This window comes from Rosa chinensis, chromosome 6 (assembly GCF_002994745.2).
Source record: "Rosa chinensis cultivar Old Blush chromosome 6, RchiOBHm-V2, whole genome shotgun sequence".
Classification (NCBI taxonomy): domain Eukaryota; kingdom Viridiplantae; phylum Streptophyta; class Magnoliopsida; order Rosales; family Rosaceae; genus Rosa; species Rosa chinensis.
Genome location: NC_037093.1, coordinates 41,871,404 through 41,889,848, shown reverse-complemented (window position 1 = coordinate 41,889,848; position 18,445 = coordinate 41,871,404). Strand labels below are relative to the sequence as shown.

The 18,445-nt window shown below is 42.3% G+C and overlaps 2 protein-coding genes across 2 annotated transcripts; one reads left to right on the top strand and one right to left on the bottom strand.

The window, feature by feature from the left end:
* The first annotated feature begins 11,129 nt into the window (after positions 1-11,129).
* Positions 11,130-12,991, top strand: LOC112172066. The gene is made up of 3 exons (XM_024309238.2): positions 11,130-11,558; positions 11,862-12,210; positions 12,629-12,991. The coding sequence occupies exons 1-3, from the start codon at positions 11,229-11,231 to the stop codon at positions 12,802-12,804; spliced, it is 855 nt and encodes a 284-aa protein (XP_024165006.1). The 5' UTR covers positions 11,130-11,228; the 3' UTR covers positions 12,805-12,991.
* Positions 12,992-14,311: 1,320 nt separating this feature from the next.
* LOC112174341 (protein ALTERED PHOSPHATE STARVATION RESPONSE 1) lies at positions 14,312-18,242 on the bottom strand. Its single transcript, XM_024312080.2, has 4 exons — positions 16,940-18,242; positions 15,841-16,064; positions 15,444-15,667; positions 14,312-15,351 (listed from the first exon to the last, which is right to left on the bottom strand). Exons 1-4 carry the CDS (start codon positions 17,874-17,876, stop codon positions 14,511-14,513), a joined length of 2,226 nt encoding a protein of 741 aa, XP_024167848.1. The 5' UTR covers positions 17,877-18,242; the 3' UTR covers positions 14,312-14,510.
* Between the last annotated feature and the right edge of the window lie 203 nt (positions 18,243-18,445).

Sequence of the window (18,445 nt, the reverse complement as noted above, 5' to 3'; positions counted from 1 at the left end):
CTTGATTTAAACGTGTGAATTTATCTCGTGATTCGCGTGGGATTATTTGGTGTTTTGCGTGAGTTATTTGAGTTACTCATACGGTCTTGCAAAAGATTACCAGGTTTGTTGTGTGGCAACCCGGTGCACCATTCAAACGGTGTAGAGGTTAATCTTGCAGGTCAGGGTAATCGTGGCTGAAAACTAAGGTAGCGAGCTAGTAGCTTTGCGGTAGGAAGCCAATTTTGTGACTTTACCGTTATTAAGACTTCCGCTTGTAGTGAGCTCTGAGGAGCATTTACGTTTTATTTTGTTGTTGACAATTTAATTCATAAGCTTGTGTAATATATAACTCTGTGGAGCTAGTGTATATTAACCTTGTGAGTTCAGGGCATCAGTATATACTTGGTTTAAAGAGAAAAAGTTTACAGGTATTTGTATTGATGACTGAACGATCACACATGTATAATTATGGGATTATATATTGATTTTTATTTGTGATAAAATCAGGGGAGTGACACTCAGACTAATCACACGCCGCAAGCGCACACCATTAACATTGTCACGATGCCAGAGCTCGCCATCTACAGAAGCTTCAAGACATGCCAGGCCGTCACACCGACCAGAAGAAGGCTTTTTAATGGCTAAAGAAAATATTGCTACCTCACTGCGATGCTAAAATTCCAAATAGTTCGATTAAGTACCCTAGCCACCTACAAGCTTCTAATCACTGTCAAAAAGGGCGATCGAAGATAAATATCATCACTTGTTGGTGACGAAAAATTCCATAGAGGATTTTGACTCACCAATTGTTGATATCTGAAAGTCCAGCGGTAGCTGGACCCTAGCTAACGCTGATCCGGTGGGCGGATTGGTACTTGTGTTGTTCTCGAAGCTCCCGTTACCTGTCAAGTGAAATACAATGGACGTCAGAGGGAGACCGCGCCGGGCGGTCTTCTGCTCTCCGATGCCTAAGTTAGTCAATGTATTTGTGTTGACAAAGTAACAGTAGATAAGTATTGAATGCGTCCTTCATGAGGAGAGAGGAGAGAACCTTTTATAGGTGAGGAAGAGGTTGATCTTCTCTTTGTTTTCGATGTGGGACTGACATACTTCAGTTCCCAGTTTCAGAAGCTTCTGATGCCATCTTGGCGTGGCGCGTGGCGGCGCGTCGACGGTGATCTGGAGGTGGTCCGACGCTGAGGCTGTAGCCTGCCTGGCGGTGTGTCTGCGTGTCATTCCTTTAGTTGGAATTAGTACCTTCGGCGGTACAATGAGCGTGGCCCATTATAGCTAATTATGTTTGCAAATATACATGTATGTACACCAATGAATGCGGACTGGAGCGGGAGCTGACCAGAAAAGATTGAGAAGCTTCCTTTGAGCGTTGACTTGAAGTTTGACGGTCAGCTCGAGGAGGAGGGAGATACATGCAGAAAACTCTCCGATGCCTAAGTCAGTACATTTCTTACTAGTGTAGTAAGACGAGTCAGAATCAGTTGGTTTACCTTGACGTCGAGCCGCCTTTATATAGGCGATAACTTTCTTGGAGAACAAGCCGCCATTATTTTGGGCTTGATGGCTGTATTTACTTACATACTTATGTCGATGGTTATTGTTGTATTAACGACGATTAATCATGACTCATTTACGACGATCATTCATCGCGTATTAATAACCGTAATCATTTTGCGTAGCTATTGTCGTAGTTAAGGCCGTAATAATCGCTGCATTCATGACTGAAATTTATCTCTATACTAATTACGGAGTTAATTGCCTTAATTGTGGGTGCAGCAAAAGTTAACCATTCCCACGATGCCCCTAAATTTTCTTCTTGGGAATTCATTCCAAGAGAAAATTTTCAAAGCTCAAATTTTCTCTCTGGGCTCCACATCTTTATATTTCTCTTTAGGCACCCTTCTTTGAATTTCATGTAGGTCTTCCTCATGTTGAGAGTGTAGATGTGCTCGTATAAGAAGATCCTCGTTCCTTGTTTAGCGTATGCATCTCATCTCGTTGACGACGCCGACGCGCCCAAACCAGGACTCATATCTACCTTTGTCTTGCAGTCATTCCAATGTCGGTCTTCGCGTCTTGGACTCGTCTGCTCGTGGAGTATCCAGCGGCGCATTGTGCCTCCGGTGCCTTGCCCACTGCACCGAAGGCTAGTTTCCATTCTCGCCTGTGCTCGGTGCCCCAGCTAAGCTGCCTCGTTCCTGAACCGAAGCAAGGATGGGGAGTTCGAGAGAGGATGAGGAGTCATCACATGGTTGTGGGTTCGTTGGTTCTCCTAGTTGAGTACTTTTCTCCTCAATTGAGAATGGTTGGCACGATCGTTCCCTCGAGGATCCGCCTCCTCGAGCATTTACCAACATGTCTTAAATTATCCATCATTCTAGAATCAATCATCGTATGTACTAACCTTGAGTGCTTGGCTCGATTGCTCCCTCAAGAGTCTGCCTTCTTAAAAGTTCACTTTTTGTCTCTTCGAGAATCTGCCTCCTTGAGAGAAACTCACCTCCACGAGCCTTTGCTTTATCGAGGGTTTTTCTCCTTGAGAAAAACTCGCCTCGAGAGTTCTTCTCTTTGAGCACTCTTTTACATGACATATAAGTTTCTCCCCTTGTGAAAAACTTGCCTTCTCGAGAGTTCTTCTCTTTGAGCACTTTTTTACATGACATATAATTTACTTCCCTACATGCCCCATTGTTTTTCTTCTCTGCACGTGCAGTCACTCAGGAAGAAAAACAAAACAAAATTATAATGTATTGGAGAATATGAAACCAAACCTAGGTTACTACCCGGCGATATCTTATGAGATTGCCCCCATACCTTGAGAGGTCTGCACCCTCTATCAATCTCATAATCTACGTTACTCCATGTCCCACAAGAACAAGATTCATCACCTTGTCCCACCCTTGCATACAGCAGCGAGGGTGAGGCACTCCATCCCACCCCTGCTGCCGGCGAGGGTGTGGTCCATCATCCTACCCTCGTCGCCGGCAAGGGTGAGGCACGATATCCCACCCCCGCCTGCAGCGAGGCTGAGGTCCAGAAGGTTGCACAAGTTTAAGGGAACAATATTTTAATCATTCCAGCCACCGGCCTCCATTGAATTTCAAGATCAATTGTAAACAAAAATCACAGGAGTAACTGCTAAATGTTGATCGGTGTTACCTGGGCTGGTCCAAATTTGCTACTTTGAATGGAGACTTACCGATGTCCCTTTAGATTTCAGCTGCGAGCCCTCAAGGACCGGCTCAGTTACATTCATCGATTACTTTCCTCGATGCGTGCTTCCTTAGATTGGCCTGTACTGGTTCCTCTAGTTATTCATTCAATCAGTGTGTCACTTGCCCCCTCAATGTGAGGACCATTTAAGCCTTCGTTGGTGGCGCCACCGGCGCCCACATTTGTTACTCTGTTAGTTTGGCAAGCGCCGTCATTGGCCTCGCCGCTACCTCAACCTTTGCATCTCGTCATTCAGAGGCAAGTTCGGATCATGGATTAGGTTTAGGGCAAGTCTATTTGGAGATTGAATTTCGTCACCGCCAGTCCTTAGTGACAGAAATGAGATTCCTTGAGGCGCAGCTACTGCCATCACTTTTTAGGGAAAAGTGGTTTCTACTGACAGCGCCACTTGTTGGTGACAAAAAATTCCGTAGAGGATTTTGACTCACCAATTAATGCAAACTGGAGCGGGAGCTGACCAGAAAAGATCGAGAAGCTTCCTTTGAGCATTGACTCGAAGTTTGACCGTTGGCTCAAGGAGGAAGGGGGTACCTGCAGAAAACCCTCTGATGCTTAAGTCAATACGTTTCTTAGTAGTGTAGTAAGAAGAGTCAGAATCAGTTGGTTTAACTTGATGTCGAGCCGCCTTTATATAGGCGATGACTTACTTGGAGAACAAGTCGTCATTATTCCGGACTTTATGGCTGCATTTACTTACATACTTATGTCGATGGTTATTGTTGTATTAACGACTATTAATCATGACTCATTTACGACGGTCATTCATCGCGCATTAATAACCGTAATCATTATGCGTAGTTATTGTCGTAGTTAAGACCGTTATAATCGCCGCATTCATGACTGGAATTTATCTCCATACTAATTGCGGAGTTAATCGCTTTAACTGCGGGCGCAAGAAAAGTTGACCCCTCCCACATCACTGCGGACCAACAATTTCTTTAATTCACTCCCTCTTTAATTTTGTCAATCGGTTAAAGAAAAGAAAGTACTAATTTATTCCTTACTTATGCCCATTATTATGTTGACCACATTACTTGTATTGATCTAAACATGTAAAGTAACAAATTTAGAAACTTTGAAAGGTTGTAACACCCATATGAACACCTCTAACAATATGTAATCACTGTGACCAAAAAAAAAATAATGATGATGATTGACAAAAATAATTATTGGTAATCTTTTGCTTTTTTCTATTTGCCAAAATAAAAATCATAATAATACATATGTTGTAGAGAAACTGAATTTGAGAGGAATTTGTTGTGTCTTCTCATTGATAATAGGGGTCTCTTTATATAGAGGATTACAATGCATAGAATCTCAATCATACAAGGAAAGTAATCGTACATTGAATAGGAATCTAGATCCTTCTAATTTAACCCGATTACCACTAGAGCAAGTAACCTAGAGTTTAGGCCAGACACAAATTAGGGTTTACTTGAACACTCCCCCTTGTGTTTCCCAAACGCGGTGCTTCTCTCGTTGCCTCGTTAAAAACCTTGCCGAGTAACAAAAACCCAGTGGGACAAAAATAATCTCGGTCGAAGGGGAAAAAGAGCACAACACACCCTTCAAGTTTCGAGGTGAACATGCAGACATCTCCCCCTGATGTCTGTGTCTCCCCCTGATGACTACGATCATGGGAGTTTAGATAATTTCCGCAAGCCAATTCTTGCCACATGTTTCTCGCACGTGAATTTGGGCAATGACTTAGTAAACAAGTCTGCCATATTTTTCTCAGATTGAACCTAATTCACTTTGATCTTGAGGAGAGTCTATTGTTGCTGATTATCCTTGGTGTTGTCACTTTTGATGTAGCCTTGCTTCTTTTGTTCAAAACAAGCAGCATTATCCTAAATGCTCGTAGGCTCATCTTGTGGTAGACTTCAAACCACAATTGTTCGAACATGCGTGATTATGGATCCAATCCATAAACATTCACGAACCACTTCGTGAAGAGTAATAATCTCTGCATGGTTCGAAGATATAGCGACTGCGGTCTATTCTATAAACCTCCAAGATATCACAGTATTTTTCCATGGTGAACACTTAACCAGTTTGGGAGCGACCTTTGTATAGGTCAGAGAGGTACCCAGCATCAGCAAAACCTTCCAAAACACTTATATCGTTTTGGGATGGGGATAGAGAACACAGGCCAGCGTTGGCGGCGTTTCTGGTGTGTGATGGGTCCGAATCCATCTTCTCTCTGTAGGGATAGAACAAGCCCATATCAATCGTACATCTCAAGTACTAAAAAATATCTTTTACACCAATCAAAATGGCGTCGCGTTGGCGCAGAGCTATACCTTAGCTAACAAGTTCACTGTAAACGAGATTTCCAGTCTTGTACATTGAGCTAAGTACAATAATGCGCCTATTGTACTCAAGTAAGGCACTTATGCCTCTAGCACATCTTCGTCATCATCCTTCAGACGAAGAGGATCCTTTTCAGGATCAAAACTACGGACGATCATGGGGGTGCTTGAAGGTTTGACCTTGTCAAAATGCCTAAGCATCTATCGACACGATGCTCAAGTTCCAAACTGAGACATAATCGTGTTCTCCCATAATCCTTCATCTCAAAATCGGATTTCAAGTGTTCAGCGGTTTCCCTTAACTCTTTAAGGGCTTCTGATAAAGATCATGTCCAACATGAACCGCGAGGGAATCCGAAACTTATTATGGAAACGCGTCGGCATATCCCTTCCCAATTAAGTAGTCATTTTAGCGAGCGTTTCAACCTCTTTGTAAACACACTCCGTGGTCTAGAGCCACTTGACTTGGGTAAATGAAGTTCACCATGAACCTTCATGTATATTCCGTATCTAGATCCCATATAGATACGTAGTGACCACATTTGTAAGCTGCATGTTCAGTTATTCGAAAACTACCAAACTGATAGGGTAGTGGAGTACAATGACATCCATTACGAGAGAACATGTCTCATCGTAGTCGATTTCAGGGCGTTTTATGAGAAGCCTTGCGCCATAAGGCGAGATTACCATCTCTTTTTCTCACTACGCTTTCTAACAAAGACCCATTAGTCAATAGGTTTTATGTTAAGAGGTGTTGGCATCACTGGCTCAAAACCTTCCTCTTCGTTAGAGAATCCATCTTAACCTGGATCGCATCTTTCCATTTAGGCCAAATTTCTCTACGTTGGCATTCATTCATCAACAGAGCGTGGTTCGATATCATCTGACTCAACAAACTCATGCGCAACGAAATGCCCAACTACATCATCAATTATGATGGAGTTTCTATCCCACTTCTCATGTACACTAGTGTAAGTTTCATAGAGCTCTATATTCTCGGGAATAGGTTTTGACATTGAGGCGTCCCCCAACGATAACCCTAACCCGGAAGATTCTCATGAGACGGATTTTGAGTGTCGATGATCAAAGGATTGGAGTGTGCCAAAGCATCCTTTGAACCTACGGGCCTCCCACGCATCCTAGCTGGGGCCATGGCCTGTAATGCCAGAGTGCCACTCTCTTTGGCGTTGGCGCCATGCCTACCTCCGTGTAGGGTGGCGCTACGTCCTCTCGTAGGGACGTCCTTCCTTGCAGGCTTGTTTGCAGCATATTTGTGTGATCTTGTCACTTTAACAGGGATCGAGATGAGACATAGTGGGGACATGCCACGACAATTCCTGTCGTTCCTGCTGAACATCCGTGTTCTTATCTCCCCCTAACGACGGAAAGACTGTCTTATCAAAGTAACAACCCACAAATCTAGCGGTAATGAGATTGCCTTGCAAGGGCATTAAGTGGCGGACAATTGTTGGAGTCTCAAATCCAACGTAGTTGCCCATTCGTCTGTAAGGACCCATCATAAAGCGCTGTGGTGGCGCAATTGGCACATAAATGGTTCACTCAAATATGCGTAAGTACGATACTTGTACCCAGTCACTAGCTGTAAAGCAGAGGTACATTGAGTGGCGGTGGGTCGTAGACGAATTAGCATAGCTGCATGCGATATTGCATCGCCCTAAGAGGATATAAGGAGATTGGTGCGCATTACCAATGTCCGAACTATCATTGTAGTCGTTTCTGCAAGACCATTTAGGTGTGTACATGGGAATATGATGTCCAACATCAGTCCCATTGCAATATCCATCGAAAGTCTTTCGATGTAAACTCTCTAGCATAGTCAAATCCAATTGATTGAATAGGATGATCTGGAGAGTAAGCCCGTTGTCATATGATATGTACTAGGAATGTAGCATAAGCAGCATTTATAGGTGGACAATGACACAACACGTGACCAGCATGTTTGCGTGTCAACCAACATCATGAAATATTTAAGCGTCCGCAAGTTGGTTGAATCAATCCACAGAATCCCCATGGATTCTATGTAAGAACAGAATGAGTATGTTTATTTCCTTCGCATAGGACGGTCTTAGTCCTAATTTTCGTAAGGAACAGGCTTTGTAAAACGAGCGAGAGGCTTTAGAAGCAACCAATGAGAATTTTGGTTAGGCCTGAGCGTCTGAAACGCTATTTGAAGGAAGTTGGTGATTGCAGCATCACCTGGGGTGCCATCACCATGATGCACGCTATCCATGGTGTCATGGATAGGGACTGTGCCAGCCCCAGGCTGGTGGTGGACGGAGGTGGTGCCCTAGGCAGCAGCGTCGGTCACACTTAGTCCAGAAATCAACTTTTGATTCATGCTTCGTTTCACTCGAAAGGAATGATGTCCATGTGAAGTCTTTAGTAGACGGATCATCATATCATGACTAGGATGATCTATCCTATCGTGACAAAGCCAATATGTGTCTAAATCCAAGAGATCTTCTCTCATAACTTTATTGGATTAATAGCTAGAATAGTGACATAGAATCCACTAGAGAGACACATAAACTTCTCTAAGAAGCACCTTTGTTCGCAATCATTAGAGGTATTGCAAAGGAACTCATTTCCGTTCTCTATATGCGTTTTTGCATGGAATCTGTTGGCTATTCATAGGTGTGATTCGCCCTAGAAGCATAAAGAGTTTCTATGACAGTAATTAAGGTGCCATTTGGCAAGTGGAACTTGGGCTATTCCATGTCCTTGAATTAATACTGATGGCCCAGCCATCTTAGTCACAAAATTCATATGCTCAGAATCAAAATGGAGTCATAAAGAGCTCGAAATTTTATTCATAAGCCAACGGAGTTACATCTTTGTCTCTTTGACTAAACAAAATCTAATCCAAAATGATAGCTAATGCAAAACAATGGTAGTCGTCTAACTTCTTTCGGTAATTCCAAAATAAATGTGACTAGGTGGGTAGAGAGATGTCGATGGAGCAAGGCTCGCTTAAGTACCACTAATCTCAGAACCTTCCTAGACATCACACTTACTTTGAGTGAGCCTACTTTGAAGAAAAACTAAACCATTGGCATTTACTACAAAAATATATGGCAATTGCCTATTACATCTCTTGGAAAAATAAAGACTTAAACAGAATTGGCGATCTATTGATCCCAGCCAGATTTGTAGTCTTAAACCCTTCACTCTAGATCATCTTCTTGATCTTCTTGTTCTATATAGTGAGCTTCTCTTGCTTCACAATATGCTTTGTAGGCGGTGACAATTTCTTCACGAGCTCTACAAATGTGTGCCCAATGATCAGACACTCCACATCGAGAACATACATCTCTTTGCTCAAACTCCATTGATTGAGGCACTTTGAAAGCGTCATTTAGATGGCTCTTAGTGTTGGTGGCGCCACCAACATGGCCAGAGGCATTGCCTCCCTCTCTCTTTCCATGTTGACCTCTTCGGTTCCGTGTTCGCCTATTTTGGCGATTACCTTCCCAAGTAGAGCGATTATATGGACCAGAACGTCCAGAAGTATCCCTAAGATTAGGGTTTCGCTCTTGGCGCCTTCTCTTAGGGGTGCGACTATAATTGGATTCCGGAATATGCCCTGTTCCCATGGATCTCGAATTATAGTTCTTCACAAGGATGTTGTCATGCTTTTCAGCGACATTCATAGCTCCAATAAGCTCATGAAACCTTGTGATTCATCTTGCAGTAACACCGATTTGATAGTTCTTAGCAACCATCAATGCAGAGACAGGGAAAGTAGAGAGAGTCTTCTCAATCAACATCGCATTTGTGATCTCTTTACCACTGAATTCCATTAAGGATTTAATACGAAGTGCTTCCGAGTTGTAGGCAAGAACTGACTTCAAATCACAGAAGCGGAGGCTATGCCATCTCACTTCTAGGTCAGGAAGTAGGGAGTCACGAAAGTGGCCAAATCTATCTTCAAGTAAGACCCACAGCCTTCTGGGGTCTTCTTCATTCATACACTTGTACTGGAGCGAATCATCCATATGACGAGTCATTAGGATGATGGCTTTCGCCTTATTTGCCTCTAAGGTTGCTCTATTTGCTTCCAAAGCTTGAGCTTGCTCAACAGTTAGCACGTCCTCGCTAGGCTAGAGAATCGTATCCAAGATTCCATCGGCTTTGAGATGCTGGCGGATATCACGAACCCACTTGTGATATTCAGAGCCAGTTGTTCCCAATGGAGCAAAGTCCAATTTGTTCAGGTTACTCATCCTGAAAAAGAACAAGAAATTAGGGTTAGTTTCGGAGCGAAAAAGGCTACCACGAAAACAAATAAAATTTCTGAGCGTAGTCGCTTCCAAGAAATTAGGAATTTCCGAGCGTAGTCGCTTCCAAGAAATTCGATTCTAAGAGGGGTTGGATTAGATCGAAACAATGATGTTTGCGGTCTATCTCACCAAACTCTAAGTTTGGAGAACTTTACAAGCTCCAAGTTTGAAGTGAGCACGAACCCCTACAGTTCGGCTTAATTTGGTCTCCCCTATGATAAAGAAAGTCCCCGAAAAAGAAGAGAAATTAAATTTAAAAACTCTAAAAAACGGGAACGTTTAGTAAAAAATACCTCGAAATAGGTCGCTGGAAAATTTGACAGGAAAAAGTGGTCGGAAAATGGTCGGAAAAGTCGCTGGAAAATGGTTGACCGACGTTGACCGGATGCTGACGTGGCAGTGGGGTCTGGTGCTGAGGTGGCAGTGGGGTCTGGTTGCTATCGTGGCAGTGGGGTCCGTTTGCTGAAGTGGCAGTGGGGTCCGGTTGCTATCGTGGTAGTGGGGTCTGGTGCTGGCGTGGCAATAGGCTGGGCTTTGACTTCTTCCTTTTGGGCTGGGCTACTTCTTTCTTCTTCTTTTCTTTTTCTCTTCTTTTCTGCCGGACGATCAGGCGGCCGATTTAGCAAGTTTTAGGCCGGTTTTTGGACTTTTTATTCCTGTTCCTGAAACTTCAGATCAAGGGGCTTCTGCTACCAAAATTTGGTGGAAATTGGAGGTTCGGAAGATGGTGAACCGGTGGAATATTTGCTGCGAGTCGTATGGAGCTTCAGGTGGCCGGTTCGGTAGGTTTCCGGCTGGTTCTTGGTGTGGGGCCGCCGGTTTTGGACTCCTGGGATCAATTTCTTCAAGGTGTGAGGTGGAGGCAGAAAAGGCTTCAATGTTTTGTATTCGGATTCAAGGTTTTTAGCTTCTTGAATCAAGGTTTGGCTATTTGTTTCAGGGTTAGGGCTTCGTGCTGATAACGTGTTGTAGAGAAACTGAATTTGAGAGGAATTTGCTGTGTCTTCTCATTGATAATAGGGGTCTCTTTATATAAAGGATTACAATGCATAGAATCTCAATCATACAAGGAAAGTAATCGTACATTGAATAGGAATCTAGATCCTTCTAATTTAAATCTATTAGAGCAAGTAACCTAGAGTTTGGACCAAACACAAATTAGGGTTTACTTGAGCAACATGTTTATTTACCGGGGATCCAATTATTTAGATGACATGTCCCTATATGGTCCACAATTAGGGATGACTTTACTCTTCTGCAGCACCAAAAAAACAAAAACCGATGCCCAACAAAATTGGACGAAGCCGTTTTGATTAGACTAATCAGTCCCTCCCATATATCGCTTGGCAGTGAATCCAGCCTCACATATCTCCCCAACACAAAAATGGCAGCCACTCTCTCCGTCCGGCCCCACCGCTTCTCCGCCGGCTCCTCCTTCCCTCGCCCTCCGGTCCGCCGACCCGGCCCGGCCCGCATCCGAAAACCCGACGACCAATTCGAACCCTGGAGAGGCTCAATCACTCTCTCCCGCCGCCCATTAGCCCCGGCGGTCCAAGCCAGTTCCAGAGCCGACGACTCGGTTCCCTTCGAGATGTCGGTGGAGAACGCCCTCAAGCTCCTCGGAGTCGCCGACGGCGCGTCGTTCGATGAAATACTTCGCGCCAAGAAAAACATCGTCGCTTCCTGTAAGGATGACCAGGAGGCGATTGCAAGGGTTGTTATCTCCCCTTCGTTTCCAGTTCAAAGATTTATGCCACTTCTCTCTGAGTTTTGTATAAAACACTGTAAATTTTGAAGAATTTACAGTAATAATTTGTGCTGTTGTTTGTGGAATTTACTCTAGATTTTGGTCCATTTACTTTGTTTGATTGTTTAATGGAGTCTTGGTGATATCCATGGTGCCATTAGGACCATAATTTTGCAAGAACTACTTACCAGTTACCACTGGAATTTGACTGGTTTAGCATTTTGTACCTTTATTTGTGATTTACTGATCACTGATGCTAATTACTTTTAGGTTGAGGCTGCATACGACATGTTACTTATGAGAAGCTTAACTCAGCGGCGGGCTGGCAAAGTTGTAAATAGTAGCGTTCGTTACGCTGATGTAAAGCCAGTGAATGCTCCTCCAATGCCACAGTGGCTGCAGGCTACTGTTAAGAATCCACCTATTGCGGTTGAAACACCCTCGACAAGTGATCTCGGTGTACAAGTTGGTGTGTATGGAGCTTTGATGGCCTTAACTTATGTCAATGGAACTTCGACTTCTTCTTTGCCATATGGAGGGGCTGATGTTCCTGGACTGATCCTGGCTGGTAGCTTTGGAGCTTCCTTGTACTTCATGACTAAAAAGAATATTAAGTTAGGTATGGATTCTCTCTTTATTCAATCACAGTTATTAGATGTTTATGTCAAGGCATTGGAGAGTACTTGCAAGTTTCTATATGATAAACTCCTGAATTTTTACTCTTTATTATTGTTATGTATGGTTTCTTGATCATGAACCTCAAATATAATATTGACGGATTCAATTATCTGCTTGGTGTCCCTAACGATTTGATGCAAGTCATGCAATGTATTTCTTGCTATCCACTTGACATGTTTTACAGTTGAGGACAACAATTGCATTTTACAGTGAAGTAAATATTAAGAACATGATTGCATCGTGTTATTGAAAGGATTGAGAAACTATCATAAATACCTCACCCTCTGTCAGTGTGTGTTTTTTAATCTGAGCTTAGGTATCATAAGTACTTTGGAGTGATGTGTTGTTCATCTCTGCAGGGAAGGCTACTATCATAACTATAGGGGGACTTGCGGCTGGTGCAGTAGTTGGTTCAGTAGTAGAGAATTGGCTGCAGGTAGACATTGTTCCATTTCTTGGCATACACTCTCCTGCTGCTGTAGTAAGCGAATTTATTCTTTTCTCGCAATTATTGGTCTCCCTATATTTGAGATAGAGCTAAGAGAAGATTGTAACTGTGACATATATGGTGAAATCTGTAAGTATTCATTGTCATGATCATACCCAAGGCTCTTTTTTTTGGTAGGATGTGTATCATTGCATGCTGTACAAAACTAACAATACAAAGTTATGGTACTTAATTATTTTAAGGGCTACATAAAGCACATTTGAAGTGATCAGTAGCACTCAGTTCACCTGCACTCTCTCGCCACTCTTTCCTTTTCACCCTTTTCTGCTTTTTTAATTGAGTTGAGAATTGTTTATACTTTCAAGTTCCACCCTTTTTAAGGTTTGAGAATTTTTTTTCTTTTAATTTTTAATTTTTGTTATGTTGCATCCTTAAAACTCAAGAGAGTAGGGAGTTTAAAAATAAGAATTCTGAATGCCCAAGATCATCTCCTGCTTCATACTCTTAAGCCAAATTCTTCTATATTATTAGCCTTTTGGACTTGGTCCGGTTCTAGTCTCTGTAAGATTAGAATTCTAAGCTCACTCCATAGATGCCTTAATGAACCTGAGTTTCCTAAGATCTACCGTCATCAAAAGTCCATTGTCTCCTACTGAGACTTGGAACAAAGAATGTTGATAGAAACCACCACAGGGGGTCGAGTTGGTAAGTGCCTCCAGGTATGGAACCCCCACACCCGGGTTCGAATCCCGTCGACGCTGATTGGAGTTAAATCTCAATCTATTCTTGGTGGCCAGGGGGGAGGAAGCGTTCTGATATGATCCACCAACACGGATTAGTCTCTGGGTCTAGAAAATTTTTGAGGAATCGTGTAATCTCGATTAAAAAAAAAAAAAAATTTAAAAATGTCGATAGAAGCCTGTGTTTTAATTGCTTGGTACACCCCGTGAGTCTTGCTTCTTTGTTGAGTAAGAAAGTAGTGGCTGAACTCAAACCACACATTGTAGTCCGTGGTGGAGTAGAAAAGTGGGACAAGTTTGATTTATTGGCTTTTAGCTGATAGAATCATTGATAGGAGTGCATAATGATTTTAACTTGGGCCAATAGAGCCCTTCATTATCCTTAACCATGAATGAGACTAGGAAGATAGAGTGATATCCTATCTTCAGGAGCATAAAGAATACAAACATTTCCAACTTTGCTAGTCTCGGTCAATTTCTCATGGTTTGCTTCTGCAATGGAATGATGTCCACAGTTCTTGAACTTTACAAACTTAAGCAACCAAAGTGAGTGACAGCAATGGTTACCTCATTTCTGAAGTCACAGCTAACGTGTTCTTCACTCATTTCCAGCTTAAATTTTGGGATCTATAGCCTTTTGAGGGAGATTCTCAGGAGCCTTTGTTAACTCGGTGAACCAATATGCCAGATATTTCTAATCTAGGGTTTTCTGGGCCACCTTCCAAAAGTGATGGTTACTACTACTAAACAATATAAGATTCTCCTATTTCCAGAACCAAAGTGCTACTGGTGCAACTTACATGGTTAATTTGCTACAAACAGGCTTTTGACAATCTTGTCAAGGAAGATCAAACTCATCAAAGGATTTTAAGAATCTTACTCTAATATTGTTTGTTGGCAACCATTACAACTATTTGCAGTAACAATTACCAAATCATTGCTACAACACCACCCTTGAAACATAAATAATTGTGTCTCAGCGAGCTGCTTTGACACAATATTTACAAATCAAAATACACAATCAACAATTTGAAATTCTCAAAACCTGTTATGTCATCTGCTGCCATTCTCCTCAACCTTGGCACCCTCTATATATGATGGGTTTCCAACTTTATCAACACTTTCATTGTAGGTCACGAGATCACTGTACATTTTCTGAGAAGCCTCGGAAAACTCTGTTAGGGAATCAAAAACTGCACAAAACCCAGTTTGAAATCCATTTAATGTGATCCGCTGAGTTTCTTGCATGTAATTCTGGTGTTTTTCCCTCTCTACATCCAGCTTTCTTCTGAACATGTCTAGCTGATCCTTCTTCTCTGTTCTGTACTCACTCTGATGATCCATCTCTGACTCTGATTCATGCTCCGTGAGCTTTGGCTCGAGAAACTTGCTCTCTGTCTTCTGGAATGCCAGAATTCTTCGGTCGAGCTCTTTTGCTAGGCTGTCAACTTTCCTTTTTTGTTGCTGTTCTTTACCTTGCTGAGTCCACAGAGCCCTCACATCCTTTGCAAAGCTTTTCAATGCAAAGGTCACCGCCCTATTAGGTAATTTCTCCATGGAAGATAACCAGTCATGGCAGATCACAAACAATGGGGGCCCATTGACCCCGTATGGCACAGCTGAACTTTTCCCTCTGGAGTAGAATTCCTCTTCAGGGGCCACGAACTTGGTCAGCCAACCATGGAGAGCTTCAATATATGCTTTTTGTGCTGCAACATACTCAGTAAAGCATCCATGCCAGTTCAAAAGCTCAGCCTCAAGCTGCAGTGTTGCAAGCCGGTGGGAGTTGTTGCAGAATTTTCCGAATGTGGAACCAGCGAAAGATTTTACCTGGACAAGAATCTTGTTTTGGGTTTCATGACAGTCCAACATAATTTTCCAGGTGCGCATTAAGCTGCACAAGATACAAGGAAAATGAAAACCGATGAAACCCTAAGTGAAACTAATTTGGGACACTGCTTAAGTTGTATCTGTTAACTTCCATACCCTCTCAACAATTCAACAATTTGGGGCTGCAGTTCTTCATCTCTCAGAATCTGGATTCTCTTGCTGATTGACTCAGCACTCCGAATTGCAACCAAGATCCTAGCGTATAAATCTTTCACTGCAGCTCGAGTTTTGTCTGTGGTCAGTTCATCATCTCCTCTGACATCCTGGTGTTTAAGACGTGAGCATTTTTTCTCATAAAGCTTCCGTGTCATGTCTCCAGCCTACAATGTCAAACACTCGGACACCTTAGTGAAACAAAGGAAGACAAATGAAACACTCAGACACATTAGTGAAACAAAGGAAGACAAATCAAACACTCGGACACATTAGTGAAACAAAGGAAGACAAATTTGCTAGGCTAGCGATTGCTGCTTTTTAGCAACAATTATGTTACCTTAACTTCTTCATAGAGCTTCTTTTCCCAAGCATATAGCCTTCCTAGCGTAAGTGAATGACTTCCTGAATCCATTCCTCCGTAATCTTCAAACAGATCATTCCTAAATTCTGTCCATGCTGTAGAACTTTTGGAGCTGGATGTCACAAGACTCTTACATGATGATGCTTTAGATGATGAAGTGGAATGCCATGATATAGCTTGAATTAGCTTTGTTGAGTTCTCTGGAATAAAATAGGAGCAGGAGGAATTATTACTGTTTGATGGATAGGGAAACAGAGTAAAACAACTAACTACTGTTACTCAAGATTAAATCTTGGATCCAGAACTGAAAAAGACGACGATCATTTGCAAAAATGTTCCTACTTTTGCCTAAACTGCAAGAATTTGGAGTTTGGTTTTGGAATTAGGTAAATACAATATCTGGTAAAGAGGTATAAAGCTAGAGCCCACCATCTTTTCAGAAGATGAGAGAAAAAGAACCATAGTGGGGAATAACTGAAAGGGAGAAATTCTTTTGGTAAAACTATATTATTTTCCTTGGCCAATTGGTAACTTTCTTTTTAGTTCAATAAAGTTGAAACAAAAGAGAGTTTAGGTTGTTACCTTGTGCAGTAACATACAGATCCCCACTATGACATAATGAAGCACATTAAAAGAATTAAGAGAAAAATGCCAACTTTTGGAACAAATGCCCTACCATTGTTGCTCCTACTAAAGTGGAGGACTAAAAGACAATCATAACTCAAAAGGAAAATCTAAGCACTGAAAGAGCTAATAATGCATTAAATTTCAAACCATGAATCATGTTTATCCACAATATGAATAAAATCTTTGGTTAGCTGCATAATAAGTTTCAAATTGGAATGTTGCTAAAGGCAGGACATATGCAAAAGTAACACAGAGTTATCACCAAAGCCTTTGCAGATACAGAACAACAAATTAATTATACCCCAAACCAAACCCTTTGCAGATCAGCATAGATATGGTGCAAACCAGATAACCGAACTCAAGCAGAGTATGAAAAATTGGAATTCATCAAAAAAAGAAAAAAAACAAAGTTAGATTTTCAGTTTGAAGGAAGAAAATAAGCACCCACCTTTTATTTCCTCCAAACCAGACTGCAACTGAACCTTATTAGCCTCTAGCATCTTAGACACATCCTTTGCAGACTCACAAGCCCTCAAGAAAAGGTCCACAATGTCCTTCAATGCTTCCAAAAGCTCCCTTCCTTCCACTGGTGTATCAATCACAGATAACCCTTTAGTCTCCCCTTGGCTCACATTAGCTTCATCCACCACTTTCACCACTTCACCCCCATTTCCATTCTCTACACCCCTCTTTTCTTCCACCACAACAACATTCTTCTCTTGCTCCACTTGTCTCTCCCCTTCCTCCTCAAGCTCAGGTATCCCTTCCTCCTCCCTCACCGCCCTCAAATCCTCCTCGGAGCTTCTCTTGTACCCGCTTATAACCTCCGGCCTAACCCCCTCAAAAGGGTTGAAGAAATCCCACCCGAAGTCCCTCTGTGGTGATGGCATTGCTGGTGGCATTTGCATATAGAAATACCCAAAACCCTGCTCCTCACTCTCTGCTCTCTCCACTGTTCTTTGCTCATGTTGGTTTTGCTCCTCCTCTACTCTTCTCTCCTCCTCGCAACACTCTGAGGATGTCGAAGAAGAAGCACAAGAACCACAGGTAATGGCTTCATGAGTCGACTCAGATGGTCTTTGCTGGAGGAACATTGGGTTGGTTATCACATTTTCATGAGTGAGTTGAGGATGGGAATGAGACTCATGAGGAGGAGGAGGAGAAGGTGGCGAAAATGTGATGAGGAAAGGTGAAGGAGGAGAAGAGTAGCGAGAAACAAAGAGGTTGATGGCTGCAGCTACTGCACACAAAGCTTGACAATACTTGCAATGTGCTTCTGCAAGAGCACATCTTTTCTCCACTGCTAATTTCAGCTGGCGCTTCCGCTCTTTGCAGATTGTTACTACCACTCCTTCTTCCTCTAGCTTTGAGGCTACACACCCCATCTAGCTCTTCTTCTCCTACTAAAGTTGGAGCCTTTTTCTGGTTTTGGAGATAAAACAAACCAAAAGAAAAAGAAGTGGCTTGGTAAAGTGAGAAAGGTGAAATTTTGGAGGAATCTGGGTTTTCTTTTGGGGTAAAAAGGAAGTGGGGTTTGGCCTAAAATGGAGAATATATATGCTTGTCTGAACTGGGTTCTAGATAAACAAAGTAGAAAGTTTAGAGCTACCCTTCTCTTCCCTCTAAAAATGTAGCTCTCTCAGAGCTAAAACCCAGTTCATCTCCTACAACAGTGAACTGAGGTAACACACAAAAGAGGAGGGAGTTTTATTTTATTTGATGTTTTTGGAGATAAATCAATTTTCAGCTAAAAATGACTATTCAAACAGAGAGAGAGAGAGAGAGAGGGAAACCCTAGGTGGGAAAGAAGGTTGGGGCTCGAGAAAGAGAGAGAGACAGTGTTGTTCTTGTCTTGCATTTGGTAATTTGAACCAAGTTGGCATGCATCAAGTGAGTGAGTCACAAGCAAATAACTAAAAAAGAGAAAAGGAAAGGTCTTGAACCATTAAAACAC

Excerpts from the sequence above, each read along its gene's own strand:
- LOC112172066 (XM_024309238.2), top strand. The coding sequence starts at position 11,229 with ATGGCAGCCACTCTCTCCGTCCGGCCCCACCGCTTCTCCGCCGGCTCC. Across the intron at positions 11,559-11,861 it reads ACCAGGAGGCGATTGCAAGG|GTTGAGGCTGCATACGACAT; the intron begins GTTGTTATCTCC and ends AATTACTTTTAG. Across the intron at positions 12,211-12,628 it reads TAAAAAGAATATTAAGTTAG|GGAAGGCTACTATCATAACT; the intron begins GTATGGATTCTC and ends TCATCTCTGCAG.
- LOC112174341 (XM_024312080.2), bottom strand. The coding sequence starts at position 17,876 with ATGGGGTGTGTAGCCTCAAAGCTAGAGGAAGAAGGAGTGGTAGTAACA. Across the intron at positions 15,668-15,840 it reads AGCTCTATGAAGAAGTTAAG|GCTGGAGACATGACACGGAA; the intron begins GTAACATAATTG and ends TTGACATTGTAG. Across the intron at positions 15,352-15,443 it reads ATTGTTGAATTGTTGAGAGG|CTTAATGCGCACCTGGAAAA; the intron begins GTATGGAAGTTA and ends TATCTTGTGCAG.